Source organism: Oryzias latipes, chromosome 7, assembly GCF_053564925.1.
Source record: "Oryzias latipes strain Hd-rR chromosome 7, Olatipes_Hd-rR_3.1".
Taxonomy (NCBI): domain Eukaryota; kingdom Metazoa; phylum Chordata; class Actinopteri; order Beloniformes; family Adrianichthyidae; genus Oryzias; species Oryzias latipes.
In genome coordinates, this window is record NC_136243.1 from 27,673,717 (window position 1) to 27,699,409 (window position 25,693).

General features: G+C 37.7%; 1 protein-coding gene across 8 annotated transcripts in view; it reads left to right on the plus strand.

Moving 5' to 3' along the window:
- The window catches only part of kazna (kazrin, periplakin interacting protein a), a 172,509-nt gene that overhangs the window by 29,044 nt on the left and 117,772 nt on the right, over positions 1 to 25,693 (plus strand). For 6 of the 8 annotated variants that reach the window (XM_078949904.1, XM_078949906.1, XM_078949905.1 and 3 more), the window contains exon 3: positions 13,771 to 13,960. In XM_078949904.1, the coding sequence (XP_078806030.1) occupies positions 13,771 to 13,960 (190 nt within the window). Of the gene's footprint in view, positions 1 to 13,380; positions 13,961 to 25,693 lie in introns of those variants that run through there. The other 2 variants (XM_078949913.1, XM_078949911.1) reach the window with 1 other exon arrangement.

A 25,693-nucleotide genomic window follows, 5' to 3' on the forward strand; every position in this document is an offset into this window, starting at 1 on the left:
GTATGTTCAAAACCTACATGCTCCAGGCGCATGTGGAAACAACCACCAGTCAAAGTTTTTAGCCTGATCGCTTCATGGAAGCATAGACTGTATATCTCATTTATAATGCATGGAAGACACGACCGTTTTCAGCTGAACTTCCGTCTGTCAGTGATCCTGTCTGAGAGCTCAGATTCTCCTCCATGTTGGTTTTAGACTCCACCCACTGATTATGTCATCTATACGTCATGGGTCAAAGCTGATTGGTTGAAACGGTGCGGATTCTTCGCCAAAGTTCAGATATTTGAAGTTGTGTCTGAATTTTTGCAGTGCCAACTGAAACGCAATGCCACCAGACCGCTGTGACCCTTAAATCATGCCGCAAGACTTCTAAAAGCTTTTGACAGTACCTCCCCCTTCGGGAAGTATCAGGTTTTATGAACACCTTTTTGGCCAGGCGTCTAAGAGCAAATTCGCCGTGTATCAAAACAGAGGTGGGGGACGCCGTGGAAAATCCTAATCGACTTGAATGCAGAATGTCGCAATGCACGCCATGCCTGACAGTCATTTTACCGATATGACCGAAATAGTTTTTCAAAGGGGCAACCAAAGCCATATTCTATACCATTATACTCAAACTCTTCTAAGCATAAATGAATTTTGTTTTTTGTGATCCTGTCATAACATCAGATGAAAGTCACGTGTGTGTCATGTTTGTGAAAATTCCATGTCAACCACCTACAATTAGAAGAGCCTCAGTGCGAAATGTCAAAGCGTTGCAAATCTTGAAAATCTGGCTCGAGGCTTTTTCTTTCACAGCTCTGTTTTGATATATGAAAGGTGTCATAGAATTCCGGCCGGGCACAAATCGCATTTATTGATTTCCCCTCCATGATTAATATTTAAACAGTTGGCACTTCTATGAATTACTATTACTATCAAATCAGTGATGTATGCATGACTCCCTGATTGGTCAAAAGTTCAACTGGTTTAACTTCTAATGTGGATTCAATGACCATGCTTATTCTAAGTGGAGCAGTCTCAAAAACGTGCATAGCTACGCATGATTACGAGAGTTTTGAACACAGAATCCTGAAATGCGTGTAGACTTTTCAAATGAAGTGGCTTTTGACTTTTTTTTTTATTTTTAAGCATTTGAGAGAGAGCAAACTCAGTATTATTCAAGAAAGCGAGCAGCTTTAATCTTACTGGCTATTGGATTCATGCTACAGACTTTCCTAATGCACTCTGATGATAAAAGCCATCAGGGCCGTACCATCTTCATGAAGTAAGGATGCAGTCCTCTGCTGACTAACCTGAACAACCTCCAACCCCTGGGGATGTAAACTATATATCTCATCAAAGTAATGCCACAGGACCCTAACATACATTTTGTCTCCCGGTTTTATGTGTGGTGAGGTGGAAAAGTGTGGAAAAGCCCTGCCATACCGGTGCTGCACTCATGAGGGAAAGTGCTTTTGAAAGGATGCATCAAGCCAACCAGCGCCGACCCCCTACAGCACCTAAACACAGCTCCTCTCAGTTGTTATCACACAAGGCGATGGCAGCAGCATACTGAGCAGGAACGACACAATTACTTTGTCTCACACTCACAAGACGGACAGGGACAAACATTTTCAGCAAAGTACAGGAACTGAAAGATCGGCACCTCTCATTTCTTTAAAGGCGACACAAGTGCCAGTCGGAGGTACAACCACACGTTTTTTACAGCATGAAAAACAGACCATCTGTTATTTTTTCAGGTCACCAGCTAGTGACACGATTTATTACTCATTTAAGTAGGAGCCATGAACCACATTTTGGTTGTTTGCTGAGTACATGAGCATTTCGAGCTTAAAAGGGCTTTTAGGTTTTGTTTAGTAAAGATTTGTGTGCTGCTGGGAAAAGTCACAGTGCTGCATTTTTCAAACTTCCCTGCTTTAGAATTTAGTTTACTGATGTTGGTTTTTATAGCTCATCTATGGAGAAGATTTGCTTGTTTTCTTTAATGGCTTGTAATGTTTTCCTGACCATTCTGAGTTGGGATAGGAAACGCATACTATGTGCAACATAAACATGCAGCTTGTCAGAACAATTATTCAGTTTTTTCCATATTAACAAGTGACATCTAGGAGCAAACATGAAGGGGTGTCAGTTCTGTGTTTATCTTCTGGATAATTTAAGCTTTTAACGTTTATTTGTGATTCCTCAAGAAAACAATAATTCTCGTTAATTTCTTGTAAAGACAGAAAACGTTGCGTCCAAATGCCACTACTTTTCTTCAAATGTCCTCTATGAATTAGAACCTTCGTTGACTTGCATGTTGAAGTGAAATGTGAAGTGAAAACATCTTTTTCAGCAAACACTTGAATAGACATCAAATTGTTTTTAAAGAAAAACCCCTGCTTGCTTTACTTTAAAGCAGTGGTGCCCAATCTTTTTCAGGCCACGGACCAGTTTAAAGTCAGACAAACCCTCAAGCTAATTGATTGAATCAACATTGAATCGAGATTACTCAGATCTTTATTATTATATTAATGCTTATATTTAAACATATACAAATTTTTAGGTTGGTGGGAGGTAAATTCTTTCAAGACTTTGAAAAACATTCTGGTTCAGGAAAACATTTGAGTAAGTGTTGTGGGTGTCTCATGACCTCTTGGTTATGCAACTGTCTTTGTAATCCCTCTGGGTTGGAATGCATTTCGGTCTGACTTCCATCCTCCAGCTGCTTTGTATCATCCACTTTCAGAAAGTACTAACAGGGACAGAATTCAGGGGTCCAAACTGTTATTGCAGTATGGAATGATTCCATGTGATAGACTGACCCTCCCTGAAGAAATCAGTGCATGTGCAATAAAGTACAAACTATGATTTAAAAAAAAAAGGAAACTTGATCATGCGTGTTCTTAAAAAGAAAACTTTTTGATTTGTTTAAAATTTACAATGCTTTTATCAAACCTGTTCAGTTTGCTTGTGGATAAAACTGCTCAGCAAATAGCATAGCTCCAGCTCCAGCCATATTCTTTACCAAAGTGGTCCAACATGCAGTAATCAGCTAAAGAAACACTATGAAGGTAAAAATGTGTCTAAATGGACAAGTTTGTAGGTTTGATGTGAGAACATGTAAAATAGAATGCGAAAACTTGTTCACCAAAAATCTACATCTGTGTGTAAAAATCTTCTCGTCCATTTAGATACATTTTTATCTTCATATATCACATTCAGCAAATAGAGTGTCTTGAATTTAGATCCAACCAGATCAGTTTCTTTTAAAAACATTTTGTTTTTCTGTAGCATTTTTCTCATGATGCATATACAAAGAAAGTTGAATTCAATTTTAATTGATAATTTAATAAATAATAATAAAAAGACCACTAGGAACACTCTTACAGTATATTTTAAGATGATTGGAGTGGGACTATAAAAGTCCACACAGTACCTGTACCGGTTTCTCGTGTAGCTCTAAAGGAAACGCTGCTAGCTTGTCTTTTTTCCCCCCCAGGACTAAATGCAGCATTGAGACACTGAGATACATTAAGACCTTAACTTAATGGATTCTTTGATCTTGGCAGGAAATACCAATGTTTTTCCATTTTCGTACGTTTTCAGCATTGACATTTGCATCCCTTAAAGTCTCGAGTCCTGTGTGTCCTCACTCTTGTGACAGAGCAAATGTTTTTGATCTTTTCTTCTCTGTGACAAAATGTTATCTTGATAAGAAATCAAGATTTTATCCAACCAGAAAACTTAATTTCCTCACGCCTCTGGGGCATTAAACCATTTCCTTTTGCCTGAAAAAAAAAGTATTAACATCAGCAAGGCCCTGCATTACAGCACCTTTTCCACGTCACTGACTGGCCCTTTCAGATGGTATCAATGAGCAGGTGATTTTGGTGCAGCCCACAAGCTCTGCATTGCAGAGGCATAGTCTGAATCACTGAGTGCAGTTTTCTTTTTGTTTGTAGGAATCATTACACTATTTAAATGATCTGCAATGACCCTAAATGCTGAAAGCAGGAACCACTACAACTTTGGAAACTTTTGGTTTGTAAGAATGTGTTATAAGGAGATGGACTGAAGTGGATTTGACAAATAATTTCAGGAAAAAAAGGTTCCATCTTTTCATAGTGTCATGGGTGGGATAGTAAAAAGATTTCTTCTCCTAAACTCAGTGTATTTCTTGCTCTTTGTTTAGCCATGCATAATCAGTAATTACTAGAAGCTTATCGTAAAAATGGAATCCTCAGAAAAGAAAGAAAGCTATCAAAGCCTTGGGCTAACCAACTACAGCGGTGGAAATCCTGTGACATTCTGAGTGCCGCTTGATGGGCACTTCCAATTATTAACCTTTCTAACGCACATGGCCCTGAAAGCATCACAAAAAATTCGAATCGGTCTTTATTTCCAATCGCTTCAATATTTTATATGCCCTGTCACTGCTTATGGTTTACTTTTACAGTCTGGGAGCCTGGATTGCTGAAGTTGTCGTTCTATAGCCGACATGATTGTAAAAAGACTTCATGCGTGACATGTTTTTAACCCACTATAGAGCCTAAAGCCTAAATGTGCCACGCTTGAACTTTTCCAGCCTGAAGGAGTGCACACACTGCATCGACATTTTGAACTTCTGCTAGCAATAATAATTAAGACTTCTAATATACATCAGGGCAAACTCAGTCATTCATGGCAGAATTGTTTACCAGATGTTCAGGTTTTAAATTTCTTTTTGTTTTTTTTAGAATAAGACGAGTTTTACTGAAATGTTTCAATTCAATTTTATTTATATAGCCCAGTATTACAACAATAGTCGTCTCAATGGGCTTCATATACTGGAAATTGTATAATTAACATGTAAGAACTTCATGTAAGAACATGAAGTCATAGAATTCAATAGGTAATGGCTAAACTGAACTAAACAGACTAAGCTAAACTGGACATCCCTGCCCTTAGACCCTCCGTCTTGGAAAGGAAAAACATAGAAACTTTAAGAAAAGATGCCTTTGGCCTGATTGAATGGTTTGAGTTTAAAAAAAAAGTCAATCCAGAGTATAAATCGTACTTTTGGGAGAAAGGAGCAATTCTTCTGTGCAACAATGCCAAGCTGCTGCCATTGCATGTGGGAGGAGCTACAATCAAGTTTTTAACCCCATCACTGCATGAAAGCAGTAGCCTTTATCTTATTTACAATACACAGAAGACATGGATGACAATAAAAAAATCAGTTTTCTTTATTTTGAAGAGTTCTACAAAAACAAAGATTAACACGTCTCCAAGTCTGGGTTCATTTGATCATTCTGTTTATTTATAAAAAATGTTAAGGCGAGCTCTACAATCCACTGCAGTAGCTGCGTCTGAATGACGGCCCTACTTCTGTCCTTCTGCAACCCAGTTTGATGACTTGCTCTCCTCCATTAGAAGAAAAAAACAAATTAACAATGTCTTGAAGCAAAAAAGAAAAATACAAAATTCCGGAGAAGAAGGATCAGATCCTTATTTTCCCTTACAGCATTACTTTATTATAAAAAAAATACAAAAATATAATAAAACTAATATTAATCAATTATTGAAAATGGTTACATTGATTGACTGTTAATGATATTACTTCACTTGCTCCAAAAATATTGATAAGTTGATTTATGATTTTTCCTAATGTAACATAATTTTGCACATATTTTTAACTTTTGATACTTGATCAAATTTTGCTATGAAAATTTCTGAAACAGTGTTATGTCTATTTTACTGAAAGTATTTTTTTAATCATAACAATGACTTTTATAAGTAACATAATTTGCAAATATTTTCTAAAAGTTGTTTTTTACAAAATAATTTAAGTAATTTTCTATGTGCTTTATTGATACTTCAAGATTCTTAATACTGTCTGATAAAAGCTGGGAACCGGATAAGGATAACCCATGTAATAAAATGGTTACGGTAGAACAGGGGTGGGATAATATAAGTTCGCTTCCTTCCACTCCCTTTCAAGCAATATTTATTAATATGTCTAATTATCCTAAGTTTGATAAGTTATTGTATGAATGTATAACTGATGATGGTGTTGTTTTTACATATTATTTCTATTTGATTGCTTGAAATAAACCATTTCAAATCAAATCAAAAAATCCTACAGGTTTTTTTTTGTTTATCATTTCTTCTGCGTTGCTGTCTGTAGCAAATACTGTTACAACAAACCTACAGAGCCTTCTAGCGGTTGTTGGTGAGAAACGACCGCTAAAGGCGAACCGGTTATTAGTGGGAAAATAACGAATACATGAGGCTTGAGTGTGAATTGCACCCCTTGCCAAACTGTGCAAAAAGAATCCACAATTTATAATTCTGAAAAATACATTAGATTTAGTACACACTCTTATCCAGGCAAACCTCCAGGCATTGTTTTAACTAAGCAATGCTGTGTGTAAAATAAATGCTTTATATAAGTGCATCTGTAAATCAGTTTTAGTCCAAATACACTTAAGTAAACAATATTCTAGAATCAAGTGACTTGGCTGCAGTAGGTTTTTATGTTTTTAATGTCCGGCTGCAGCACAATGCAGAGTGGTGCAGAGTGGATTCCTCTCCCTACTGTCACTTTTCATATGCTAATCCAAACTTCCACCACACCCTCTAATTACCGATCCTCTGTGCCCTGATTCACTCCAGTGATCAGCTGACACATTCAAAGGCCAAAAAAAAGCTTTCCCTGAAAGACCATTTACATGAAAAGAGGCAGGCTCTCCAAACATCCATGGATTTCTGAAACTTTAATTACAAAAACAACATTAAGTATCTTGGGATGTGCTTAATGGGAGGATAAATCTTAGCTATTGAGACTAAACAGCTAGCAAACTATGAATTTTCAAGGGTTTATTAGATGCAGACCATTATTGTAATGACCAGCGTCTGGGAAATAAATTGAAACCACAATGCAATAACTCTTTTCAACAAAATATCTTTGTATTGTACACATTTTTGTGTAGCTGGTCAAAACAAAACATACAGAAGTAAAAAAAAAAAAGTAAAATTCCCATTATCTGTCACACACCTAGGTGTATGAAGTTTGTTCTCCGCATTTTACCCATCCTCTGGGGTAGCGGTAAACTGCAGACACAGCCGCGCTCGGGAACCATTTGGTGGTTTAACCCCCAATCCAACCCCTTTATGCTGAGTGTCAAGCAGGGAGGCATTGAGTGCCATTTTTAAAGTCTATGAATTAGCCTGGATTTGAACTCACGATCTTCCAGTCACAGGGTAGACACCACTGAGCTGAAGCAATACTATGTTAATAATGATAACCTCTGAGTGTAAATGTGCTCCTTTGACTATCTGAAAAATACTAAACTGTGTTTTATACGCTCAATGTCTGCCATTCACTTTCTATCATGGATAATGTTTAACATGATCACTTTAGTTCACTGAGTTTCCATTATTTTTATGTGATTAATTGGTCGATTTTCCTTCCAATACTCTCCTACGGTCATTCAGTTCTGGATCATGACAGAAAGAACGAGGTCCCAAATAGAAGCTGGAGAAATGAGCGTCCTCTGTAGGGTGGCTGGGTGTTTCCTTAGAGAAAGAGTGAGAAGCTCGGTCACCCCCAGAGAGCTCGGAGTAGAGTCGCTACTCCTCCACATCGAGGAGAACCAGTTGAGGTGACATCCGGTTTGGATGTCTCCTGGACGCTTCAACAGGGAGGTGTTTCAGGCATGTCCCAGTGGGCGGTAGGCCCAGGGAAGACCCAGGACACGCTGGAGAGACATCTCTCGGCTGGCTTGGGAACGCTTTGGAGTCCCTTCAGAAGAGCTGCAGGAAGTGGACGGGGAGAGGGATGTCTGGACCCAGCTGCGAAGAAGAAGATGGATGGATGGATGGATGGATGGATGGATGGATGGACAATTAATCACATCTTTTAGAGATCAAACTATAACACAGGTCATGTCTGACCAGAATCAACAGCAGGTTTAAGTCTGTTCTTATGTATGGACTTTAATGATTGATTGGAGGTACTCCAACTGTAATTACATCCTTAATCACAGCTTTCATGTAGATACCATTCATTTTTTTCTAATGTTATAGATGACTAAAGGAAAAATAATTATCTAGAGTAATGATTATAGATAGTATAGATATTGTAAGAATAATTTAGGCACAAGGTAAATGTCTTATGACATAAATATCTCTGCTTTCTTAAATTATATCAATCTTTTTAAGTACGTACTTAAAGTAATGCAACAATGGCATTATTAATGAATATTAACTTAAAACTGCATATCTGAGGCCCTGCAATGGACTTGGAACCCGAGTCTGGGCCCAAATGGATTAATCTGGTTTGATGGATGGATGGATGGATGGATGGATGGATGGATGGATGGACGCAATCCTATCTGAAGTTGTAATATTACATTTTTTATTTTATTTGTCTGAACAAAAATGTACCACTGTTATCCTGTGAGGCAAATCCACATTATTAATCGGTGTGTAAGGAAAAATCATTTCGGTGATATATTTAAAATATTTTATTTGGCGATACCTGTATCACCAAATAAAATATTTAATGCTGTCAACAATATTGATTTATGATAGTTCTTCAGCGTCTAGGTGGCATCACTGCCCACTGAGCAACTTTGATCAGCTCTACTCCGCACCAAAAAATCTCGCGACAATCAGCTTGTGTCAAATGCTAAATGCTGTCAGCCTTGCAGTTTTTTTTATGAGACACGTCCTACTTGGTTTTTGCGTGGGATGGGTTCCGAACCAAAAACACTATGTCACGTTGCTGCCAGTACCACATGGTGCTTAATAAGATGTGAATAAGTGACACTTGAGATGTATTGTGATACATATTGTATTGTGAGACGCATATTGCGATACGTATAATATCCCCCGACTCTAGCTAATACACACTCCTAGTTATCATACACCATGCCATTATTTGACTTGGATCTGATTTCTAGCTTTACTGATCTAACATGGAAGACACAGGTTCTGATGGAGCAACTTCCCAAGAAACCTTCATTAAACTTTTTTCACACCGGACAAAGACCCACATTCCCTCTATAAGAAACATGACTTTAGCCTCAGATATGTCCTTATGCGTCTCTGAGTGAGTGTGTTGTCTGCCACGCTCCCTGGGATTAATGTATCATACTAGGAAGCAGGAACATCTATAAATAACATGACGTTCACTCATGTTGCAAGAGAGGTGGGTGGTGCCTTGCAGATAAATGAACTAATGGTCAGCATGCGAGACTTTCTTCAATGTGTGGGGTGGGGGTTCACTAACTTGTATTTAAGACAGCAATGTGGACCTCACAACTTTGCCCCCACAAAAAACATTAGAAGAGCACACAGCGCTGCGGCATTGTTTGCAGCAGCTGCTCACTGCTGTGGCTTAAGCAGAACAGTGGCTGATATCTGCTCACCGCATGCAGGATTTGTTGGGGTCTTAGCTCACAAAGCCATGTGAAACAATGAAAAAGCTCTAAGGCTGAGTGAACTGGTTTGCTTCACCGGCCTAATGTCAGATTATGTCTTAAAAAATGCTGGATTGATTTGGAGTGTCTGTCATGAGGCCAAACACAGCAACTCAAGTGAGCTTCTTTGAGAAATGTGTTGCCATTTGTTCATCTTCTGCGCTGACCTGAGTTTTGCAGCAGAATTTGGATTTGCCTAACGCTCTTAGATCAAAAGCATTTCATTATTAAAGGAGACGGTTTATTCATGGATGTTAATTGGTATCCTAACATTTAACCTGACTAAACATTGGAGGTCATTTAACAGGTTTATGTTCTTTATGCTTCATTTCCATGAGCTCGTGTCTGCTGGCCTGTTGAAGGACAGCTTTTGTCCCATAATGTTCGATGAATACATCTTTAACTATGAAAAGCAACACCTGGCTGTTCTGCAGACAACTGATAGCCTAATTTTTATGTTTATGATGAGTCATTTATTATATTACAATTAGTACACATTTCATTAATGTACAAAAAAATGATTGAAAATGAGACATATTCACAGAAAAAAGTCCACTCATACAGACAAATTAGGTATGACAATGCAATGTTTTTCTAGCACTTTTGATATTATTAGACGTTTGTCAAAATCTACGTGTATGAAAAATGTTTGGAAAAAAATGTGAAATACCGGTAATATATTTGCAAAAAATACTGAAATTCTGTAGAAGTTGTTTTTGTGAATGACAAAAACAATAAAAAGAGCAATAAGATCTATAAAGTTTAATTTGATTTTAAATAACAAAAAACAATTGTCAAAAAAAAAAAAAAGTTGATGCGTTTTATGAATGCAATGCCAAAAAATAAAGAAGTGCGAATAAAATGAAACAAAAACAAAAAAACAACTTGCAAAATACTGCTAAAAAAAACAGAACAGCTTCTACTTCCAAACCGAAACTGTTGACCAGATAAGTCCTTGTCAGCATGTCTGCTCTATTTCAGAAGTAAATATCTCAGTACCCAGCTCATCAGTAAATATGCATAAGACAAACTCAGTAAATAACACATGCATTAAAAAATCTATTTTAAAAAGAACAAAATGGGAATGATATTCAAAAACAGACAAAACACAGTTAATAAATACATTTATTTATTCATTTATTTTTTCTGTTAAGCAAAAGTCTTTGCCTGTATTTGGATGACTACCTAAATCATTTTCAAAATTAACACAAATTCTGTTTTTACATCTTTTATCTTATATCCCATCTAATTGTAAAAGTTAAGCAGCAGTGGCTCTGGTCTAGTTAGTACTAGGTTGGCAGACTGCAGACTACAAGGTGCTGCAATAACCATATGGGGGTGCTTCCCAGTGTTTTGATGTTCCAGTCCCAAGTTTGGGTAAATGCACAGGGTTCGGTCAGAAAAAACAATTGCACATGTGCAAAAATAACATCAAAGCTTATTATAGGATGTTCTTGTTTCTAAAAAACAAAAACAAATTCAGGGCCTATTTTGAAAAATAAATGTTGGAGTAGTCTGACTGTTAAACCAGGAAACTGAAATAGAATTATTCCAAAAAGTGTTGGTACTGACATAAATACGTGTTACTGTTGGATAAGTATTTTGTTTAATAATAAAGTAAAAGGTAAATTTATTTCATACAAGTGGAGTAAAGCTGTGGAAAAGAACCAGTTTACACTTAAAAATAATCTCCAAACATAAAGGAGTTGAAGACCAAATGTAGTCATTGTTCATCATCTTACAAACTTAAGCTGTGATCTATCTGTGAATATTGATGAATATAAATTTGAATCGAGTGGGGATGCATTTGGGTGTGTTGGAAAATAACATTTAAATAGAACTAAATGAGTACTGGGTTTCCATGTGTTTTATCTATATACCGTATTTTCCGGACTATAAGTCGCTCCGGAGTATAAGTCACACCAGCCCAAAAATGCATTATAAAGTAGAAAAAAACACAGATAAGTCGCACTGGACTATAAGTCGCATTTTGACGGGAAATTTATTAGACAAAATCTGGGACCAAGAACTAACAACTTTCACAACCTCATATGACACAATCATAGCAGACTGTTTATCTCATAATTTCACAGTAATTCTTTCTTAAACCTATTTATATATTCTTTTCATGAAGCATCATTGGCCAACTAATACTCTGTTTTCATCCTGTATTTGTAGAAACAGTTGTCATTTTTATTGCATTTCTGAATCTATGAAATCATTGGAAAGTAGAATATTATGTTGTTAGCCTTCAAGATCTTACTGTAAAAAAAACGTTTGCTGATTCTCTGAGTCACTTAACATACTCTTAACACTTAACATACCTCATACATCAAATTTAGCCAGGAACATCATCTCTGTTCCTCACAAATGAACATAACAGGAGGGTTAACAATGTATTTATTTCAATTTATTTCTAATATAAGTCGCTGCGGAGTATAAGTCGCACCCCTTGCCAAACTATGAAAAAAAGGGCGACTTATAGTCCGGAAAATACGGTATTTGTGTAGTTAGAGGTGTGTATATGGGTGTTTGAAACTGAATGTGTGCTAATTAGAGAGGGATCAGGACTAGATACATAGTGGCTACACTGGATGTAAATAGTATAGTATAGTATAGTATAGTATAGTATAGTATATATATTTATATAGCGCTTTAGAAGGTCCAAGGCGTCTTACAGTCATAGTCCCATTCGCCTTTGCCCAGATCCATTCACACAGATGGTGGCTCCGCTGACGAACACTGGCATCAACTTATAATCAGGAGCAATGGGGGTTTAATGTCTTGCTCAAGGACACTTCAACACATGAGCAGGCAGGGCGGGAACCAAACCTGCAAACATCTGATCAGAGATTGACCGCTTTACCAATCCCCACGGCCGGTGTAACAGTAAATGTGCTAGAGGGCGTGGGGGTGAGAAGGCTTCTACTTCTTGTCACTCAGTTTTGGATATTTCTTGCACAGTTTTCTGTTGTTGTCCTAGTTTTTCTTTTTAAAGTGTTTGTCCCAAATGAAATTTCATCATCAAAAGATCTAAATGGATTCCTACAACGTTCTTCAAAATATAAATATCAACCTGGGAGATTCTCAGATTCGAAAATAAATAAATAAATAAATAAATAAAGCCTTTAGAGCTCATTCTCGTAAGCATTAAAGTGATCTTTTTACAGCCCATAAATCCACACACAATGTTTTAACGCAATACAATTCAAATAGAAAATGGTGTTTCTTGACTGTAAAAGTGCTAATTCGTTAAATTCCAAATTTAAAAATGGAATCTTAAAAAAACTAATTTATATGCATATTTCATACTTTAGTTGATTTATTGTGACAAAAACTTGATCTTTTTCTTCTTTTTTTAACTGTTTATTTGATCTTCATAATTTGATAATTTGAGCTATTGGTAAAGTTTTCCTATTGGTCTTGTAATTATGATTGTGTTGCTTTTGGCCAAAATCAAAATGACCTGAGTCTTTTTCTAGGACAGTTTCTACAGAGCAGCAGTAGTTTATTAGAAATTTACCTGTGAGTTGTGGGAGGGACTATTTGTGTGGAGCAGCCCCGCCCCCCTTCCCCTTTCCATGTCTTGCATATTTTCTGTGTCACAAATATGTTTGATTTCAAACTGCATTTTTTTCCATCTACTCCTGATTCAGAATGATTTGCATAAAGAGATACTGAGAAATGCAAATTTGACCTTAATTTTCTCTATATTTGTCCTCCAAGACAACAAGAACATGTTAAAAACATTGGAGTGGGTCTTTAACACTTTAGTCAAAAACACAATCCTTATCTCTTGAAGCAGTATCTCATGAAAGCAGCTGAGAATTCCTCACTTCTCTGCATTTCTCATGGATTAGTCTGACGCTCCCCTTGGCTTTCTCTGAACATGGTACAGTCCATTTAAAAAGGTGCTTGTCATCTTGCAATGCTGTGTCCTTTCAACAGTCAGCTGCAGGGTGCAGATTTCACAGGGGCAGTGCTGGCTCTGACACACACACAGACAAACTCGTGCTGTTGCAGAACTCTCACACACACCACCAAGCATGCTTTCACACTGACGCACTCACACCACACTTACAACACCTATAAATTACACACTCACTCCAGCACACTTACACGCACACTCACACATTCCCACTGAGCCAGATGCCTCTCTGTGAGGCAAAGGACAACTTGCTTGTGGATTTTGAGGAACTTGACTTTGCCATTTAACAGGAAGCAGAAAGAAACACGAAAAGAGGAGGATTTTATCAGGAGACACTTTTCTTGGTCCACTTGACAGCATGTCATCCTGTCTGGATTCCTCTCTTTTCGTCAGGCAAAAATCCTGAAAATGATGGATGACAACAAGCAGCTGGCCCAGCGAATTGATGGGGCCATCCAGTCAGCCAGCCAGGAGGTGACCAACCTGCGGTCGGAGCTGAGCGCCACCAGCCGCAGACTGGCAGAGCTGGGAGCAACAGACCCCTCTGTCAACGTTCTTGAGACCCTGCAGCACAACCACAATGGTAAGACCTGGAGTGCAGAGTGAGCCTGACAGTGTGGGGACGCTGCATGCTGAGAAGTCTGGGTTCTTCTTGGAGCTGCTGTGCAAAGTGTGTCAAAGAATCTTTGAGTTTGTTCCTTTAATCAATGTTATTAAAGTCTTAGAAATTGTATGTGTTTTAGTGAAAAGAGAAGATAGGTTTCTCTTACCATGTGTCTACTTTTGGATCCACCTAAATCCATTCTCATGTTGAATAATTAACCCCCTGAACCTTTGGGGAGGGGGTGGTGCTTCACAAGGGTGAGTGGGTAAAGTTACAGCGTCTTTTTACTCACAGGCACTCTGTGTGCTAGTTCTACTGGCTCTCTCTTAACTGGGCAGAGGATCTGAGTCTCTTGAGGAGGAAGGGGAAGAAGGGCTTCAGGGTTGCTGTGGGTTACAGTCACTGAGCTGTTTGAATGTCTGCCCGGTCTGTTTTTGGTTGTGTGCGCCGCAGCTGCTTTGTTTGTCCTTTTCAGTGTTTCCACTCAGTTTGACATAAAGAGAGGTAACAGATGTTCCCTTAAGTGTCTGTGTACACGCTTAAGCATGGCTGACTGCGCGAGTCTGTGTGGGAATGTGCGCCTGCAGGTTTCCGTGTCCTTTAAACTTCTGGCACGGACTCCGTCTTGCTGTTTCTGTAGCAGTCAGCTGGTACAGTGAGCTGTCTGATAGGACACGTTCCATGAGCTTTGGCAGCACTGTGCTGTGAAACCACATCTCTCTCAGACACTTCCGAGATCAAGCCCGGTAATAGACCTGCAGTTTTTCCTCCCCAAGCATTCTAAAAACTGTGGACCAGCTTTCCATTTTTACTGACAGCGAGAAGTTCAGTCCTCAGTTGACCTCTGCTGTGCATTTAAAAAAAAGAAGGAAAAAATGTGAACTCAGGCTGTCAGAACGTGTGTCTGCATTGTGGCTTTGTTTTTTCCCCCTCTCTTGTGTTAGTGTGGGTGTGCTTTGCATTATCCCTTTAACACTGATGCGTGCGTTCATTCCTGCTGTTTCCATAGCAGTGTGCGTACCAGTGTGAAGAACAACGAGCATTCCTCGGGGAGGGCTCGATCACTGATGTCAGTGCTGCTTCTCAGCAGCATCAAGAGGCTGCAGGCATAATCTAAAGCAATGCCTGAGATGAGCATGTTCAGCAGCAGAGCCACAGTCATCTGTGACGACATTGATACAGAGCACATTTACATCACCACTACGGAAAGGCTGTCTGCTCCTCACCTGCAGGAGGAATTATTCACTGATGAGAGCTACAGCCAGAAATATAGAAGTTTATGTTCATTAATGTTCACTTATTAAAAAATAAAATGCTCATGGCTTCTGTTTGCTACTTTTTGTGATTGTCTCAGATTGTTTAGCCTTGTTCTTCCTGCTCATCTCCTTTTTTCATACTATCTTTTCTAGCCCTTTCTTATTAACTGCTCTCTATAAGCTTATGGTGTATAATGGAAACAATTGGGGATGGGGGATTAGGTAATTTATCACCAGTGGCTGCAACAGGAAGGGTCGCTGGTTCATTGCACAGCCAGCAAAGTCCTGAGGGAAACTGTGCTGGGGATGCTGTTTGGCACTTTACTGCCAGCGCCGCTAACCTTGCTGTGAGCCCGGCTGACCCGAATTGCTTTTCTGCAGCTTGAGTTTGCATGGTGCAATGATATGAAGAATTGAGAGCTTTTCATTAATTATTTGAGTATATGGTGGTCAGCATAGATATGCAGGCATGTCATTAAAACTATTACAGTTCTCACTTGTTTAAACTAAATATGGGGTGTTTGAAAGTTTGTGGATAAAAATCTAAGCAGATGAAGAGTCTTTGTTAATGCAGATATATAATTTTGTGAATGGGAAAATAAGAGTTTCTTTTGACTTCCTTCCAGTAAATATTGAAGTATTTATGAAGTTATTCCATGAATGTCTATATGGAATGTGCCGTGACATTTATTTGGGAATTTCACCTCTCATGCTGTTTGACATTTTCCATTATACAACTGAGTTTTAGGGCCAGTTTACAAACAAATATATATTTTTTAAATTTCCACTTTTTATTTACAAGACTTTAAGTCGTAAATTTACATGAAAAAAAGTTATAAATTAGCGAGGAAAAAACCCAGAAGTTGTCTATTGTAGCCTAGCTTAAAGATGAAAGATGTGGAGCACTTTGTGAAGCTTTATTTCTGGATAGGTTTCAAAAAACAGAAAAATTCAGAACCTTTTGGTCACTCAAAATCAGATACTTGTCAGTATTGCCGGCTTTCTGGGTTCGGTGTCGGTCGAGTTTCATATGGAAATAAGGAGCTTTGAAACACGTTTGGGTGTAAATGTAGATACTTTATTTTCATTTTCATTCACATACCCAGAAGTCCATTTGTCACCTTACGTCAAGAACCTGTCATCCGCACACCAATGCGGAAGGTAAATATTGTTACTTACGTCCCCTCCTCCAGATAAAACGTCCCGTTTCAACATAAAACAATAAAGGTGAAAATGGTTTGTTATATTAGCATAAGAACGTTGAAAATGCTGAAAACTGGGCCTCAGACAGAAGTGTCACACAGAATTGGAGATCTTGTCTTTGGAGGAGGAAGAAAAGATTCAAGTGGAGAGCTGCAGGGATACCTTTGGCTTCATCAACGGGCTGTAGAGATCCTGCAATAAATCAGCCACCCATCATAAATAAAACAGTAAAAAATCGTAAATCAAACAAATGAGCTTTCAAACATTTTTAAGGTTATCGGTAAACATTCAGCTCACCTGTTCAACTAATTCGGTCTGCTCGGCTGCTGCGTGGCGTTCACTTGTTGCACTGTATGCTCACTTCGCTCACTTGATCTCGTAATTTTTTTTTTTCTCTCGTAAATTTATTTGTTTTTTCTCGTAAATTTCCTTTTTTTTCCTTTTTTTTGGTGACCCAAAAACTCTGTTGTACTATTATGTTACTATTATGTTGCTATGTCATTTTCTTCTTCCTCTTAAGGCATCTAAACATTTTATAATGCTAAAGTAAAGACTTATAAAAAATAAGGTACAACCCAAATTGAATAATATCTGCAGTAAACAAAGAAATTGCACTAAAACACATTAAATTAAGATGAACACGTTTATCAAAATTAATCAGAGCAGTTTTAACTTTGTCACAATAAATCATCTTAAAAACAATGATATTTGGGTGTTTTAGCTCAACTCTGGAACATTTCATTTGGTTTGGTTTTGGTTTGAGAAAAACACTTTCATTAGTTTTTTAGACCTTAAAATCAGAGTTCATGCAAACTATTATGGTTTATAAATGGCAAAATCATTACAGCATTATTAAATAATCATTAAAAATTCTGAGAATCCCTTTAGGTCTTGAAAACTGGATACATATTCCGAAGTTTGTGTTTTATTGGTTTTTAATTGCTTGGTTATGACCTGTTTAATGATGCATTTGTCCTTGTTGCCACATATCAGAGTTAAATGTGTTTTTTTTAACCTCGGGGTAACTATGTGAAATAATTACTGATAATTTTTTTTTATTATTTAAACATATAAAGTAATCTTTAAACAATCAGTGTTTTGCAGTAAGAGATTTTGCTTACTTCATCACTTAGTAAAAAGTTAACAATTGCCATTGAGTTGCCCCTATTCTTCCTTTCAAATGTGCCTCCTTTTAATAAATAATTTTACAAAATTTAAACCAAAAAATAACCTTGTAGTCATCAAAATCAAATGAATCTCACTAATTGCATGAAATGTGAGGAAAAATTCTGAACTGCTCTGCTGCTGACCAACTCTGAGGCTGTTGTTTTGTTTCTGCACAGCAGAAGAAATGAAAGATGGCAATAATTCGTATGGATCATTCATTTGATAATTCAAATTAACTAAGAGAAATTAACAAAAAAAATCAATCAAAATGAATCAATATAACATTTTGCAGTCTGATTAGCTTGTGAGAGATACCCTGCTTGCTGACAGGAGAAAGGTGCTGATTGGTTAATCAGTTCAGATATAATATTCCAGTCAAAAGTCTGAGGTTGTAACTTGTGTCTTTGCATCTTTGCGTTCTCATTCATAAACAACACTTGTGCATATGTTTGTGATGCTCTGAGGACCAGAAAAGTATGTTGGAACACAGAAACCTTTTTGCAAGTGTGCAAAACACAAGCTCAGATATTTTCAATTCATTTTTATGCAAAAAAAAAAATGATTTAGCAAAAGACAATTATTCTGCCCTTGGATTTGTTTTTTTTTTAAAAAGCACAATTTTTGTTGGAGCTGCAAATAAAATTATCATTTTACAACTGCAAATTACTTTTGAAAAGAAACATAACTCCTTATGCTAGGGCCTCCTGCGTTTCAGATTCTTTAAGTATTAGACCGGTCCATTACGAGGGAAATGTGGCTAGATTGGCATCCATCAAATATTAGTTAACAGAGAATAATATGAAAACAAAATACTGTCAGCCAATTATCTGCCTTGCCATGAAGTGTGTCATTTGATTCACATGCAGAATGGCCAATTGGAAATCCTCTGAGACACGTTGGTGCATATGTGTGCTAAACTACATTAAGCACTATGCTCCACTAGCAGATCTTCCTCCTAAACTTCAGAAAGCGGCGAGGCTTCAGCATCAGACTCCTAACCAGGGATGTAGCTGCTGATGTGCCTTATTTTTTGTGCGACTGGTCTGAGGTCAGGGTTCTTTTCAGTGTTAAATTAGTAGACACAATGAACTTTATTGAATTGGTCTGAGGTAAGTCAGTCAAAGTGAACATAGAAGTTTCTATTGTTGGTACAGTGTACGCTGCGGTGGCGTTGACAACTACAAACAAACTGGTCGAATTCAGGTTTGTTTGACGTGGCGAATTCACAAATACTTGGCTAAATGTATCTTCTTCTTTTTTCCCTAAAATAATTGCCTGATTCACTTCCATCTAAAATACGTCTGTGTATTCAAGCACATAAATATATAAAATGTAAAATTAGGATTCTATAATTTATTATTTTATTGTGAATATATGTGTGTATGTGGGTAAGTGTAGATCTTTTGCAGCTGGTCATTGCACAAGTCGCTTGCATGCCAAAAAATATTGCCCCCCAGTTACAGTTTACGAAGGAAGCAAAGCATTTCTCCACCGGTGAAGATGCAGAACTTGTCATTATCTCATCTGTGCTGCATGCAGTCCAGAAAGTGAGCGAATTAGTCCTAGTGTGAAACAAAAATGCACAAATTGTTTCAGTGACGTCAGTTGTCATATCAAGATCAGTATGGTAACGTGACATTTCAGTGAAATTACTTTGGTTTGTGATTACAATTTGTATGCATGAGTGTAAAACCTTTCTGCTCAGTGGGGCTCCTGTCATTCTCTGTACAGCGTTAGCACTCCGCTGATGCTTTAGTGGAGAGATACGTCTTGCACAGTGAATGCTTCATTACTGCTCAGAAGCAAATTTCGAATATTTGTATTCATTCTCATGCTGAAATATGCCATGTACTCCAAATTCCTGCTGTCACATGTGAATGTAAACAAACCAAACAGAACATGGAACAAACTGCTTCCTAGCCATGTGTTCAAACATCTATAGATGGTATATTAGTCAAATTCTTCTATGTTCTTATGGGTATTTTTTAATTTCTTTTTTTTTACAACCTGGTTTTCCATAATTTGGGCATTTTTTAGGAGCAGGAACACAAATTAGTTTTCAACTCAACATGTAACAGATTATTTTGTGCAACATGTCATTACCTTTGTGGCCTTTCAACGCACAATTTTCTTGAATTGAAAGAGAGATGAAGCTGTTTTCACTCAGACATTCGATGCAGAATGGAAATAAAACCAAAAGAGGAAGGCTATAACATAATTGCAGCTCTATGTGTCTATAATGAGCTGCCCCTAGCTGTGAAAATGGCAACACTTCTCATTATTGTTTTGTCAGCAAAGATCATTTTCAAAGTTTATGCCTATAAAGAAATGAATGACTTGTGAGAAAAACATGACTGGTGTCCCCAGGTTTAATTTTTGTGGCACAATTTTATTGTTTTATTTGATGTATTTCAGATCAGAGTAAGTTTTTTCAAGTGAAACAAAGCAATGGATAAGAAGTTACAGTCAGGACCATAAATACGGAATTAGACACATTCTTTCTAATTTAGTTTCTGTACATTACCACAGTGAATTTTAAATAAAACAACTCAGATGCCACTGAAGTGCAGACTTTCAGCTTTTATTCCATGGGTTGAACAAAAAGATTGCATAAAAATGTGAAAAACTAAAGCATTCTTTAAACACAATCCCTTCATTTCATGGGCTTGTAAGTAATTGGACAATTGACTTCCATGCTATTGCATGGGCAGGTGTGGGCAATTTAACAATTCCCTTGTTACGTCATTATGAGTGAAGCAGATAAAAGGCCTGGAGTTGATTAGAGGACTCGTGCTTGCATTTGGAAGATTTTGCTGTGAACAGACAACATGCGGTCAAAGGAGCTCTCCATGCAGGTGAAGGGAGCCATCAGTAAGCTGAGAAAACAGAAAAAATCCATGGGAGAAATTGCTACAGTATATTAGGAGTGGCAAAATCAACAGTGTGCTTCATCCTGAGAAAGAAAGAAAGCACTGGTGAACTCAGCAAAGCAAAAAGACCTGGACGTCCACAGAACACAACAGTGCTGGATGATGGCAGAATCATTTCCATGGTGAAAAGGAACCCGTTCACAACAGCCAACCAAGTGAACAACACTCTCCAGGAGGTAGGCGTATCAATATCCAAGTCTACCATAAAAAGAAGACTGCATGAAAGTAGATACAGAGGGTACACTGCAAGATGCAAGCCACTCATAAGCCTCAAGAATAGGAAGGCTATATTGGACTTTGCTAAAAAGCATCTAAAAAAGCCAGCACAGTTCTGAAAAAAAAAACATTCTTTGGACAGATGAAACCAAAATCAACCTCTACCAGAATGATGGCAAGATAAAAGTATGGAGAAGGCGTGGAGAAGCTCATGATCCAAAGCACACTACATCATCAGTAAAACACTGTGGAGGCAGTGTGATGGTCTGGGCGTGCAGGCTGCTAGTGGCACTGGGACACTAGTGTTTATTGATGACGTGACACAGGACAGAAGCAGCCCAATGAATTCTGAGGTGTTCAGAGACATACTACTGTCTGCGCAGATCCAGGTGAATGCAGCCAAACTGATTGGGCGGCGTTTCATAATACAGTTGGATAACGACCCAAAACATACAGCCAAAGCAACTCAGGAGTTTATTAAAGCAAAGAAGTGGAATATTCTTGAATGGCCAAGTCAGTCACCTGATCTTAACCCAATTGAGCAGCATTTCACTTGTTGAAGACTAAACTTCAGACAGAAAGGCCCACAAACAAACAGCAACTGAAAGCTGCTGCAGTAAAGGCCTGGGAGAGCATTCAGAAGGAGAAAAGCCAGCATCTGCTGATGTCCATGAGTTCAAGACTTCAGGCTGTCATTGCCAACAAAGGGTTTTCAACCAAATATTAGTAATGACCATTTTGTTTTCAGTTATTTCATTTGTCCAATTACTTAGGAGCCCATGAAATGAAGGGATTGTGTTTAAAAAATGCTTTAGTTTTTCACATTTTTATGCAATCTTTTTGTTCAATCCATGGAATAAAAGCTGAAAGTCTGCACTTCAATGGCATCTGAGTTGTTTTATTTAAAATTCACTGTGGTAATGTACAGAAACAAAATGAGAAAGAACGTGTCTCTGTCCAAACACTGTATTTATGGTCTTGACTGTACATCTCCTAACTGACAATTAAGGTAAAAACCCCAAATGGTCACTGAAATGACTGAAAACTGAAAAATTAGACTGATTTTAATATTTGATTTGTATTTTTTTTCTTTTGCATAGAAAATTCACCATTGGCTTTATACTCACTGACAAAATTGAAACAGGTTAAAAAAGGAACATGGAAACATTGGGGCTTTTTGTTTATGCTCTTGGGCTGCTTTGCTGCCTCTGGCACCCGGTGTCTTGAATGCGTGAAGGTTTCATTAATTGTAAATACTATCGGTGTTCTGTAGTAATTTCAATTTCACTTTATTTGTACAGCCCAAAACCACAACAACAGTCGTCTCGATGGGCTTTGTGCGGATAAATGTAGGGTAAAACATAAATCAAAAGGATCATGAACACACACAATTCAATAGAAAGATTCTAAACTGAACTAACCAAACTAAAACTGGACATCCCTGCCCTTAGACCCTCCTATGCAGTAAGGAAAAACTCCAAAAAAAAAACAACTTAAAAACACACTTAATTTCAAACCTTCGTACAAAATAAGTCCAGATTTTAGAATGAAAATGAGAATCTGGTCGGGATCAAAGATTTATGTAAACTTTCGCAAACTGAACACAGAAACTATTTTGTAAAACAAGTCAAATTTTCAGCATTTTCAGTATATATTATTAATTTCTATTGTCATTTTCAAGTTATTTCTGATACATTTTGGTTTCTTCTTTTAGGGACACCAACTTTTTCATTGATATTAGAATACATTCATTTTCTGACAACTAGCTGTTTTTTTGCTGACAAAGGGACTGTTTGGAGTGGTTCACTTTGTGTCTGTTTTAATTGGGTCAATGTTCCTTCACCAACACTCTTGGCCAATCATCAGTTGCTAATTAAGGAGCAGCTTTGTGGCTATTCCACCTACCATGCATGTTTCCACACGTTGTCTTCTGTGAAGTATTGTGAACAAACAAAATCTATTATGTGGCTTTTCTTAAAAAATTAAAATCCATTCACTGCCACTTTGTAAAACCATTCTTTTGGAATGAAAAAAAGTTTAGCTTTTTTTAAAATAGCTTATTTTGTCATGCTACTTTTTCTTCACAGTACAGCTGACACAATTAGGAGCTTCACTGGTGAATGCTACGTCTGCTATGAGACAAACCACATTTCTGTGTGCTGTACCCCCTTCTGCAGCCTACTTAGCTTATCACAGTAATCCATTTTTCCATATTAAGGTCAGAGTTTCCTCCTAAAAATGATCTAAATTTAAACATGTCCATTTCAAAGGGTCAGAAACACAAGAACAAGCATTTCTTATAAAACAACTCTGTAAGTCTTATTTAAGTCACTAAGAGTGAAACTAGACGTGCCAGGCTGCTCCCGTTTTACTTCCAACGAGACATTCAAAGCTGGAAAGCTAAAACACAAATGTGTAGCTGAACAGCAAAGAATATCTGATGTCAGTTGGAAATTATACTCTTTAAAGTCATTCATTACATACAATCAACAACAAAGTGATTACTACCTTTAACACAGTTACAGTGTGTTATGTGCTGTTTTCTTATACATGTGCTCACCACATTCTGGGTGTGTAAAGCACTGACAGTGGGACCAAAAGCCTCTTCATCCTTGTCATGAGCAAGTACATCAGCTTCCTGTACGGCTGGTCATAACATTAGTGTTTTTTCTGCAAGTCATCTCCCATTCAAATAAGTTCACCCTCCTAGAATTATTCAGAGGCAGTTAAATCTAATTGTGTGACAGATCAAGTATTTTGTTTGTGGACTCTGCTCTGCTTCTGTGTTTTATTTTGTTCATGGTTTTGCTTTTATCAGTGTTATGTCACTTATTTTATATTTTATTATTATTTGTTTTATTGTTTTTAACCTTTTAGTTGTTGTTTTTGATGTTTTAAACTTTAGTGTTTGACTCTGGTCGAGTAATAGCGCCATACAAATAAACAAAATTTGATTTGACTTTTACTTTTTCGTACAAAATATACATCCATCCATCCATTTTCCAAAACCGTTTTATTCCCTAGGGGATCGCCGGAGCGTAACCCGGCCACTATAGGGCGAAGGCGGGGTAAACCCTGGACAGGTCACCAGTTCTTGCAGGGCCACACAATCACACACCCCTACACACTCATCTTATGAAATCTAAAATGTCGATTTACAAGCCCTTCCTCATTTTGATTTGATGGGGAATTCCATCAAAATTCTCAACTTCCTTTGGTTCAATTAGTTAAAATGTTGCACCCATTCTGTAACATTTGCATGTTTAGTGGAGGTATTTCATTGAAGAAGTGAATAGAAAAAAACCTTTATTGCATAATGAGCAGCTGCTTCTCCTCACTTCTCCATATCTGTCCTCAAGGCAACTGTTGGTAAACCCACAGTTCCAAGCAAACCAGGACACTTGTTTTAGGTCTGATCAGTTTGCTAAGTTGGACCAAACAGGAAGTGAGGTGAGCTTCCACAGCAGCTCAAACACAGCATACTGTCTAAAAAAAACCTGAGTTTTGTCTGGACCAAACAGCTCACATGGCTGTTTCACGTTGCCCTTTGTTTTTCCGCTCACCTTTCCTGTTAAGTGAAGCACAAGCAATGTTTTGCACTCAGCGCCAGGTGGCCCAAACAAATGTCATCGATAGCTGGTGACATTGTCTCTTATGAGTGTGTTTACCATATTCTGGCTTTGTACAAAACTCCCAGCACAGCCACACACACCTCTCTGACCTTGTCTCCTGTTGGAGAACATGGAAAACAAAACTTAGCTTTTTTCACAACCACCAGTTTCTAGCAGAGCTTTAAACAGCAAGGGTCAAAAAAGAGAGAGCACGAGTAGAATAGAGTTCAACTTTATTGTCATTGCACGTCATGATAAATAGCAACACATTGCAGTTTGCATCCATCTATAGCGCTTTAGCTATATATATATTAATACAACATGATATATACTTTTTAATGTTTGCAAATTAATTTAATGCAATGATTTAATTCTACCGTTGACTGTAAATGAGAACTGAACCGAGCAACTGTGATGTCACCCAGAAAAAAAGACTTGTATCCAGTTCCAACAAAATGAAGTCAATTCAGTCGCCACTTTTTGTTATGCAGACGCCGAAATTTTGGAACCAGACTACATCAATAAGCAGTGATTGGGCCGAGTTGCTCTGAGTCATTGTTTCTATGGCAACCACTCTTGCCTACCACTGGAAGTGGGCTCGGGAGAATCTGTCGAACGCTTTAAACATTTTACGTTGAACACCTACTTTTAAAGAGACTGACTGGTCATTTTATAACTTGAATAATAACGACAAAGCAGAAAAAAATGTTAAGAAAAAAATAGTATTAGCAAGACCATGTCAAAAACAGTAAGAGTAAGAATGACGATTCTGACAAATTTGATGATAGTAATAGTTGTCACTCAGTCCAGTTCTCTCATGCTGTCAATGTCTCTTATATGGAGGAATTAACTCCATACTCTTACTGCTGAAATCTGTATTGTATGTGTATGTATGTGGTCTGTGTTGTGTTTAGTTCAACCATATGTATTTGTTTTGAGTTCATGCAGCAGCATTATAAAAAGCTACTGCACGGTGTGGGATCTGTGTAAAATGGCAAAGTCTAGCTTTTCAGACTTGTTGGCGCATTTGCAGTCTTGCAAATAGATGCGTGATGTGCGCTTCCAAAAACACAAGTAGTATTGTGGTAGCAATAGTTTACAAACCGAGTTGCTGCAGATCCCTGCAAAGACATTACCTTACCCTGGAGCACTTTCAGAGATGTATCGTGGACTTGGGTCAGATCTTCTCTTGCATGGATCCCACTGCAGCCGATTAGGAGCTAAAAAATAGAGTAGTACCTCGGATCAGTGATTGAATAAAGTCTCCACTCAAGTGGCAAACAGAGTCTACAAGCTCAGAGGGACCAGTCAAGGGAACTGCAAATGTGT